Source organism: Eschscholzia californica, unplaced genomic scaffold, assembly GCF_041429995.1.
Source record: "Eschscholzia californica isolate CP2 unplaced genomic scaffold, dmEscCali1.0.p SCAF_1, whole genome shotgun sequence".
In the NCBI taxonomy this organism is placed as follows: domain Eukaryota; kingdom Viridiplantae; phylum Streptophyta; class Magnoliopsida; order Ranunculales; family Papaveraceae; genus Eschscholzia; species Eschscholzia californica.
This window is the reverse complement of record NW_028238198.1, coordinates 31,678,674-31,689,616: the sequence shown is the minus strand read 5'-3', so window position 1 is coordinate 31,689,616 and position 10,943 is coordinate 31,678,674. Positions and strand designations below refer to the sequence as shown.

Sequence of the window (10,943 nt, the reverse complement as noted above, 5' to 3'; positions counted from 1 at the left end):
CTAGTAAGTGGGCGAGAAAGTCCATTGAGAAAAATACCCAAAAATGAGAACAGTTTATTTAAGCCTTTTCTTTATCATTGCTCCGTGTATTTTTTACCTTTATTTTTTTTTGTTGACAGTGTATTTTTACCTGCTAATCATGATAAGGCCGTCACGAAAATGAAAACATTATTTATTTATTTTTTGTCCTTACTCCTTCATTTTAACACTCTCTCATACATTCCAACCATTTTCCCATTAAAATCTCAAAATCCTATGTATGTGAACTCCAATGCCTCACTAGCCACTATCTACCATGATTAGGGCATCCATTAATGCTTTACAATTAACACCAAATCACATTATTCATCAAAATTCATTCTTCATGTAATTTTCAAATGTAACAAAACAACAATTGAGAAGAAAACCCCATAAAATTTATGGTTGTATCAAAATAATTATCCTCTTAATCACAATTAATTGACAAAATTAATCAAAATTACGCCAATCCTTTTTTTATACATGGGTAAGAACCAAAAGGTTTACAATTAAGAAATAAGATTAATGAAAAGTAAACATACTTAAACCCTAATTTTTTTCTGTTCTTTTTCCTTCAAATGTGATTTAATCGAAAATGGAACCTTCATAGATTGTATTCAACCTCATTCTAAATGATCGAATGGCAAATTTTGCTCGTCTTGAAGCATTTTTCTGCAATTTTCTAACAGACCCAGATTTCTTCATTTCCACGACAGTTGGTTTTGATTGAAATCTCTTCAAATTAGGGTCAACCCAATTCTCCATTATTGATCCTTGATTATATTCATGATCATAATTCATCTCTAATACAGGAGAAATCCGTAATTTTTTTCTACCTCCTCTGGTTTTTTTAGTGTTCTTCATGAAAGCTGAACTTGCTTTTACAGCTAAAGCTGCCATATCAGAAGCAGAGAGCCGATATTTCAATCGATTATTAGGTAATATAAAATAAATCTGACCCACTTGAAGTTCTTCATTTGAATCCATTTCTCTTACATAATCATCAAAGAATAATTGATCAGAATTGCAAAGGAAACATGAATTTGTTGGTTCCATTTCAAGAACTTGAGAAACTTTAATTGGTGATGAATATTGAGATAAATTTCCGTTTAAAGAGATGACTTTTGCTGTTGGGAGATTATCTGATGAATCTCTATTTGAAGAAGATAAGCATGAACCCATTCAGAGAGGGAGAGAGAAATGTTTCAGAGAATGAATTCTAGAGAGAGAAAAAAAATGAAGATTTCTAGAGAGAGAAAATGAAGAATGCTGGAGAGAGAAAGAGAGAGGGGTATAGAGAGAGAAAAGGAGGAAAGGGGAATTGAGAGGTATATAAAGAAGATGAGAAGATTGAGACGTGAAAACGAGTAAACGTCATCAAAGCCGTCATTAACGGAAACTGTTAATTCAAGGGTGAATCAGCAATGACGTGGAACGCGGAATAATATTTAAAGACTCGATCTTTGCTTGAGGAGCAAATATTGGGGGTAAATTTGAACGGTTTGATTTTTATTTTATTTTCGGTGTGGCTGACTAAGCTTAATCTGTGTATATTGTACAACTTGTACTGTTTTTTACATAAACAGCTCAACAAGTTTGTTTTGTGTTTTTAATTAATCTATTTATAACAGCACAAAGAGGAGTATAGGTATATGCTTTTGTTGGTCTCACTCTTCCCCCAATTCTACCTATATAAGAAAGATTTTCAAACAATTTATTAGAGTTGAATGCCTTGATAACGTGTACATTCTCAAAGTTTCACTACTAATGGTTTAATTTGCTTTGGTATTATTAGTTCGATGTTTTAAAATGTTACAGAGGACACTACTGCATATTTTCGTTTATGTGAGATTTTTCTGTGATGAGGACGCGGCTACAGTCTTCATATAATTAATAATTTAATACGACCATAGTTGGAACTAAACAATGATGCGAGTTCTCTTAAAATGAGCGATTTAGAAAACTGATTCTTCTAATGTGAGATGCATTATGCCTCCGACATTATTCATTTTACGCCGTACACATTAAGTTGTTTACTGACAAAATTTTGATTGACGTTTTTATTTTTAGCTTGCAGAAATATGACGTTCTTAAATAAAAGTGGGTGGACATACCACAAATATTGTTGTGTCGCACAAAAATACAGTTGTTCACTTTATCTATTAAAATATGATGAGTCATTATCGTGCATTGAAATAGATTCATATATGCTTGACATTAATACTTTACTATCATAAAATATTTTATCTTTCGACCCTCGAGATGTGACACTTTTTAATTGTGAACCTTACTTTAACCATATGAACTGAACCTGGTCTTTTAATCGTGTGCTATTTGTGATGTCGTTTCTAACCTTGGGCCGTTTTTCTGTACAAGAATTTAATCACATGTCTATTGTTTTCTCATTTTGTTTTGAAGAGACAGAAGAGAGGGACAACAATATTGGTGATAGAGGAAACAAATAAAATCTGGTTTGGTCGTGTACCCAGCTAGTTTATGGATAAGAACATGCTTGTCTGTAATTCTAGGGTTTGTTTTGTTTTAGATAAGAAAAAAACATGGGATAATAGCTGTTTACAAATTCTTTGTTATAACTTATTACTAATTAATTATGACTTGAAAAAATTTATTCAACAAAAAAATAAGGCCGCGGCTTTGGGGAATAAAGAAAATTCTCCGGGGAATAAAGAAAATTCTTAAAACTAGTCAAATAAGGTTGACTTTTTATGTTTCTTTTTATTGCTAAGAGGCTTCTAATTTTAGAAGATGATATAAAAAAGGCTCCTCCATCTCATCACCTCTCTCCGCCACTTCATCTTCTCGACACTTCATCATCTTCTCCGGCGAAAGTCACCGGCCGGCCAATTTTCCGGTCGGCGACCTTCAAACATAAAAAAAAAAACTTTTTTTTTTTATTTTCTCTCTCTCTCTAATTTTTTTTTTCTTTTCCCTCTCTCTCTTTCTAGAGAGAGACCTTCAATGGTTTGTTCGTGAGAACAGACCACAATGGCGCCATTCAACTCTTTCACACAGGTACTTTTACTTTCTCTCTCTCTCTACTTTCTCTCTCTAGTCTCTCTCATGCGTTATTCTTCAAACTAACTTTCCTCTTCTTACTCACTTTATTGATCATCACTTTTTGAAGATGAATCTATGTTTAAGTTTTAGGTTATCTCTATGAATGATTCAAACTTTCTTATATGTATTAATGCTTGAATTTGTTGATTCTCGAAAGTTCATTGAAGCAAATCGGAAATTATCTTGTTGAAATTCAACTTCTGCTTTTCATCAACTCTAATTTGCTATTTTTGTTTCTATTAATTAACTTTGAATCGAAAGATATACAGTATCAGTTTATTATCTCCAAATTTCTTACTGTTTTAATCTTGTCGCTTTATTTTGAATTTTTTAGAACTGTTCTTGGTTTTAGTTTCTTATCAAATCGCCTAAAATATCTAGGTTTCTTTACTGATGTTATGTTATTTCCTTCTTGAGTTATAGTATTCAAGTATTGGGTAGAATTATATGTTTTTATAAGTGATTGAATGCTTTATAAGACATTTTAGGTCTAGTTGGAAGATTATAGATTCTAGAGGCTAATCAACAACTTTTTGAACTAAAAGAATATACAGTTGATTAGAGGAAAATTAGGGTTTGATAGTTTTTTTATTTATTTATTTGCATAGTAGGGTTTGATAGTTGACTAATTGAAAATTAGGGTATGTTCTCACGAGGACCTTCTCTCTCTCTAGATCTGTTCTAGAGAGAGAGAAGGAAAAAAAAGTTTAGAGAGAGAGAGAGGAGAGAGAAAATAAAAAACAAAAGTTTTTTTTTTTTATGTTTGAAGGTCGCCGGCCGACGACTTTCGCCGGAGAAGATGATGAGGTGTCGAGAAGATGAAGTGGCAGAGAGAACAGATGAGATAGAGGAGAACTTTCAAAAAAATGTATTATGTATTCCCCATAAAAATTTATTCCCCGGAAAATTTTCAAAAATATCTGGATTCCCTAAAGAATTTATTCCCCGGAAAATTTTCTTTATTCCCCAAAGCCGCGGCCAAAAATAATATTTCAACATTCAACAAAACTAAGATTATTCATGTTATGGATAAGAATATACAAGTGAGAGAGGTAAGTCAACCAAGTTAAATAACATGTAAAGTCAACAAGCAGAAAAGAAATGTACACTACGTGCCATATATGCCGTATTATATAGCCGACTTTATATGGAGGAAATATTTTATGACTTTTGTGATATAATATCGTTTATGATTTAATGTTTTTTCTTTACAAAAGTTGTAGTATTTATTCATTTATATAGAAAGAAAGATTGATTACTTCATGAGAATCTCTTTTTCAGATAGTTCTTCGTATTCCATGCTTTGGCCCATATTATTATTTCTAATGTTGGAAAAATTTCTTCCTCCTCTACTGGCCCAGTGTATATATATAAGACGATGGATTCTCTTGGAATTCTTATAAATGGTTTGAATATCTTAAATGATGTTGCCCCTTTTATTTAACAAAATTTTATTAAATATGTCCAACATTTTGAATTCCATCGTAAACTATCGGTAAATTTAACTTGTACTAAACGTTTTTAAAGAGTAGAAATTAGGAACCCAAAACATCCACTAGTTGGTACTTGGTGGTCTAGCTAGCTCCAACTTTTAGATAAAGCCTCAAACAATGACAATTTGAATATGTCATAGGTCAGGTATGAATTATCTAATTTACAGTACAAGTTTTCTAAATTAGTCAGATTTTGACCTTGATACCAACATTTTATGTCAAAATGTGAACATAAGAAAACTAATAACTGACATTTATGATTGATGTTTTCATGGCATGGACTTTTGTATTGGCTTATATAGATCAATACTGAAACAAGTATTCAATTGGCTTGGTGATTTCCTCTTACTGCCACAAAAGGTATTTTGGTGTTTCTCTTGAAAGTCATCAAGGAGTATCTTAGTTTTATCATTTTTGACTATCGAGGGTTTCAACAAAAAAAAAAACGATCCAGGTAGCATAATCAGAAAATTAAATTCGTTATACAGTAATAAATTGAGTAACACAGAGTTATTGAAATTGAATGCTGAATTTTTGAGCCCAGTCATGAGTATAAGAATCCCTTTCACACTTGATTCAAGCCCATATTCCATTTTGAAAGATAATGTTTTTTCTAAAAGAAATCATCGGTGTATGGTATGGGAAGAGCGATATCTTGTATAGGTAGTGCGTTAGACAGGACAATTTATGTGTTTGGTCTTCCTTTACCAAATTAATTTAAGGAGAGCGTTCTAAGGATCATTTAGTAAATAATACTAAAATATAAGGACTTGAATAAAATTAACAATTAATCTAATATTCAATTCACTTAATCACTTATAGTTTTGTCTCACATAAACAACTCAACCCTAATATCGATCACCACTGTCAACATCACCATTAGTATTAAAAAGCTTGCAAAATACATAAGTTTATTGTCTTTGTCTTGCAAGCTTCTAATGATGCCTCAAGATCTCATGAATGAGGAACCACCGTTAATGAAGGAGGCAACCTACATCAAGCAAAAAGAGTTATTTGACTTAAACGAAGACATCGACTTAAATGAAAACATCGACTTAAACGAAGACATCAACTTAAAACGAAGACATATATAATGAAGATAATCTGTCTCAGGTAAAGAAAAATTTTATTCTTGTCTTCCTCTATGGTTGAACAAACATTTTTAGGTTTTTAGGTCTTTTTTGTTCCAGTAAAGGATTTTCAGGTAAAAAAAATGCTTTACTGGGACAAAAAAGACCTAAAAACCTAAAAATGTTTGTTCAACCATAGAGGAAGAAGAAAAAGATTTTTCTTTAACTATGGTTGAACAAACATTTGTAGGATTTTAGGTTATTTTTGTTCCAGTAAAGGATTTTCAGTTGGGTCGAATGAAAAAAACAACAAATTTCGGTCGGCTCGGCTGAAATTTGTTTGTTTTTTCAGCCGCTTTGGACGAAATTTGTTGAACTTTTTAGTAGTTCTGGATGAAAATTTTCACTATTTTCATTCACGAATTTTTGTTTATGCTAAGCGAAACTTCTTTTATGTAATGTCGTTTACCTTTCCTTGTTTGTATTCTTCATTGCAAAATCAGTTCATCACACCAAAACATATTAATCAGTTCAAAAGATGAGGAAGAACTCTTAACTTTCCTTGTTTGTATTCTTCATTGCAATATTGATACTCGAAATCTTCCAAAGTTATTGTAATCAATGTTAAAACCCAAAAATCTACGAAGAAATCAAGCAATAACAAGAGGTACGAATTCTTCTGTGGAGATGAAAGTTGTGTTAGTCATCTAGGGTTAGGGTTTTCATCTCTGTCTCTCTCTCTGTTTGATCCAAACAAACAGATTCAGGGGTTTCTATCTCTTTTGTTCGAACAAGTTTCAAGAGTTTCTCTTTTGAGTTTTGATCAGACATAGTTTTAGGAAGGGACAAATGTTTAATTTTGGGACATTTTAGAAAATAATGTTTCCTTCCCTAACCAGAAAGACTTGCTCTTCCCTATCTAATGTTAATTTTTTAATATCAGGTCAGTTATGTAGCAATGACAAACATTGACCTTGCATTCATCTTTGATTTAATATCTTGTGTACAGCCAAATTATTTTAATTTATGTACATTGAACCTCTAAATTATCCGTTAGGGCCAACCCGCCTAAAATGGCCTAAAGGATCAATTAGTGATAGGCAGAGTAGGATTCTATGACAGGAACTAGGTCTATCAATGAAAGACTTTCTCATTTTGTGATGTATTCTAATCCTATGATAAGATTAACTTAGGCTTCAAGTCTTAGAAACTTCAAACTTTAACAACCCTTTATTGTAATTCAAACTTTTCATTTATGAGAACTTGCTCCTTAAGATTAGTTGATAAAAAAACACGATTGCCCCAAGGAAGAATTAATAAACTTCTAAGCAGTCTTATAAGTCATAAACACTCTTTATCACTGATTTACAAACCTTATTCTTTTCATATCTCCTTTTCGATTAACAGTCCTAAGAGTAAATAAAAGACTAATAAATCCAACCCCATCACTTAACTATTATTCTAAATTAGACACGTGAAAAAAATACACTAACTAATGAATCACATCGACAAAAAAATATATTTTTTGTTCATTACTTAATTGAAAATATTATTCATTACTTGATAAACAAGTTAGAGTTTCAAAACAAATCTCTCTATATGATCAATATGATAACACCATTAATGCTTTTATATATAAAAGCTAAGTTATTTGGCGTCAATCATGCAAATACATAAATATTAATTTATGTCATAAATAATAGTCTAAGTTTTTCATTTGCACATAATCTTAATGATAGTTTTTTTTTTGAATTGAATCTTAATGATAGTTGGTCTCTCTAACCAGATTATTCCAATAATATTTCAATCTGGTACATAAGTTCAACCCGTAGAACAGTTTAAGGGTATCAGTCATTTCTTTTTGGGTTATTTCCTTAATAGCCCCCAACTTTGTGACCGGTTTCCTGCCTAGCCCCCAACTTTATCAAAAATACCCATATGGCCTCCTTTTTTAGATTCCTTTACAACACCGTTACCTAGTCATCATTTCTCTCTCTTCCATCTCATTATCTCTCTCTGCCACCTCACCTTAGCGCCACCTCATCATCTTCACCGGCGAAGGTCGCCGGCCGGCCAATTTTCCGGCCGGCGACATTTATTAAAAAAAAAATTTTGTTCTCTCCTCTCTCTAAAATAAAAAATAAAAAATTTTTTGTTTCTCTCTCTAGATCTGGTTCTAGAGAGACCTTCAAGAAGGTCTGTTGAAGACCTTCAAGAAGGTCTGTTGAAGACCTTCAAGAAGGTCTGTTGAAGACCTTCAAGAAGGTCTCTCTAGATCTGTTTAATATGAACCAAATCTAGAGAGAGAAAAAAATAATTTTTTTTTTGAGGGAGAGAGAGAGAGGAAATAGCAGAGGTCGAGGAGGACGTGGGTCTAGAAGCAATACCCCATTGCCGGATTGGTATCCAAGAGCTCCACTTCGTGATATCACAGCAGTTGTCTCTGTATGTTTCTTGATTTCTCTTGAATAGCTAGGGTTTTGAATGATTCTTCCATACTTGTTCTTGTCTTGATTTACTTCTATAGCTAGGTTCTTGAAAATAATTGCAGGTGTACATTTATTAGAAAATTAGATTAAGATTAGTCTTTGAGGTATAAAGAGGAAATCTCTTTGATTTCTCATATGAAATTTTGATATTTAATATTAAAATCCGATTTGGATCTTCTAATAATTGATGGACCTTGAATTGAAGAACTAGGGTTTAATAGGATAAGTAAGAAACGTGATTTAGCCATTTTGGGTCAAGTATTTTGTGAGTTAGAATTTGAAGGATTCCCAGTATTATGGGTTGGGTTTAGTGATCTGGGTTTGAATGATTTTTTATTGTTTGATATACCCTCTCTGTTGGATTTGAAATTACAAGTGCGATAACTAGTTTTAGCAGGATCGAACAGACCTTCAAGAAGGTCTCTCTAGATCTGGTTCATATGAACCAGATCTAGAGAGAGAATTTTTTTTTTTTTTTGAGAGAGAGAGAGGAGAGAAGAAAAAAATAATAATTTTAATGAAGGTCGCCAGCCGGAAAATTGGCCGACCGATGACCTTCGCTGGTGAAGATGATGAGGTGGCGATAAGTTGAGGTGGCGATAAGTTGAAGTGGCAGAGAGAGGTAATGAGATGGAAGAGAGAGAAATGATGACTAGGTAACGGTGTTATAACGGAATCTAAAAAAGGGGACCATCTGGATATTTTTTATAAAGTAGGGGGCTAGGCAGGAAACCGGTCATAAAGTTGGGGGCTATTAGGGAAATAACCCTTTCTTTTTATCTCACATACTTTATGGGATAGGGTTTTGATTAATAAAGTGTAAAATGTAGCCGTTTTTTCGGTTTTTAGAGTTTTTTTTTTATTCAACCACTTATTTCTTTATTAATTTTGACTAAAATTGGATAGTCAATTGTCCCCATGAATCTATGTACTCGCCCACTGTTTTTATTGATTCCTTCGGCTCATAATTATTAAAATATTGTGTGGAAAATTTGGTGTTTGGAATTGAATGACTCTTGAAATTCTGTTTGGTTGGTGGTCTGTGGGTGAATCTTCCTTTTTAAATTATGAAATTGGGTCGTGGTACCAACCTTTTTTTTTGTTGAAACAAAATATCTCAAAAGTGATTTCACGGTATCCTCATTAGAGTAGAAGATTTAATGATCGACCTTCACTAAGAGCATCTCCAGTGCAACACTCAACAAAAACTCAATTAATCTAATGTGTCAAGTGTGAATTGAGTTTCTCTTTCTTAGGTGTCACTATTGAGATACTCAATTCAAAATTCTTCTCCACTGCAACACTCAAAAAAATTCAACATTTACTTTGGATGAACTCTTGGAGTATGTAAGGTGGACTCAATTGTTGAGTTTGCTTTTGGGTTAATTCTATTTTGGCCCCCTAAAGATGACCAACTGACCAAAATGGCCCCCCTAAAGATGACCAGCAGAGTAGTCATTCACCCACTGAATTGATGGGACAGGTTTGGGGACCATAAATCTTCGCGTGGACCAAGGGGGTAGATACGGGCAGGGGTATTTGTGGAAGTAAAATGCCAGCGCACCAAACCCTAACGGTGAAAATGACGGAAAGATGAAAAAGGGGGCCAAATTGGAATCTGGTCATCTTTAGGGGGTCATTTTGGTCAGTTGGTCATCTCTAGGGGGCCAAAATAGAATTAACCCTTTTCTTTTGAGTATCTCAATATTTATAGTTGCCACATCATAATGAGATTCTAGTTGAGTGTTGCATTGAAGAGAGTTTTTTGTTAAAAACTCAACTAATCTTATATGTCAAATTGAGTTTTTCAAGTTGAGTGTTGCATTGGAGATGCTCTAAGGGTCTGTTTGATACATTGAAAAATAGAGTTGAGAAAGTCGTTTGTAGGATAACTTATTTTCTGCTGTTTGGTTCCCCAAAAGAATGTGAAACAACTTTCTCGTGGAAGAAAAACGTAAAAAATCTACAAAAACATTACCTTCTCTCGAATAATTAACGCGCTCTCTCTCCTCTCTGTCTCTCTCTCTACCTTTTTCACTTTCGGACTCTCTCACCTCCCATCTCTCACTCCCTCTTTCACTTTCAGACTCTCTCTCTAAACTAACTCCCCTTCACCAAATCTCTTTAGATTTCGTGACCAGATTACCAAATCTAAAAATTGAAGGTCACGAAGTTTATTTTGTTCCTTAGTTGGAGCAAATTGATATCGAAGTTCTTAAAACCTTGAGTGGAATTTTATGCACTTTAGTACAACTATATCATAACACATCAACAAATAGGAGTTGCATCAATTGGGAAATTTATAATTTGGTGAAGAAGTAGAAATTGGATTCGAACCCACATGAGATTTAAGCATGCGAAGAACGCGACAAGTACTTTTAGGGAACTTCTAGAGGCGGGAACATATCTGGTCGATTTTTGGAATCGACTGAAGCATTGGTTTAATCATAGAAATCAAATTAGTTTTGGAATAAATTGAAAAAAGAAGAAACTCAACCCCTAATTGCATAACGTAAGCCTAAACCCTAATGTTGTTGCTTTGATCCTGGACCCTAATTGAAGAAAGAAGATCCTCAGACCCCTTATGGGGTGCTTTTTGATGTCCCCTCTTATATTTCCTAATGATGTACCAAACACTAAAATTTGACTTTTTGTAAGAAAAACAAGGTTTTCTTTCTCATCAATAAAAAAATGGTTTTCACATCATTTATCTTCACACGTATCAAACGGACCCAAAAGACGAGAGAATATATCTATAAAACTCATGAATAACTATTAACTATCTTACCTCAACA

At 33.2% G+C, this 10,943-nt stretch overlaps 1 protein-coding gene across 1 annotated transcript; it reads right to left on the bottom strand.

The window, feature by feature from the left end:
* Nucleotides 1–394: 394 nt before the first annotated feature.
* LOC147566089 (uncharacterized) lies at nucleotides 395–1,314 on the bottom strand. Its single transcript, XM_086668173.1, has one exon. The coding sequence runs from the start codon at nucleotides 1,198–1,200 to the stop codon at nucleotides 604–606; it is 597 nt and encodes a 198-aa protein (XP_086524299.1). The 5' UTR covers nucleotides 1,201–1,314; the 3' UTR covers nucleotides 395–603.
* Between the last annotated feature and the right edge of the window lie 9,629 nt (nucleotides 1,315–10,943).

Bases quoted from the DNA above. Each gene is read 5' to 3' on its own strand.
- LOC147566089 (XM_086668173.1), bottom strand. From the start codon at position 1,200: ATGGGTTCATGCTTATCTTCTTCAAATAGAGATTCATCAGATAATCTC.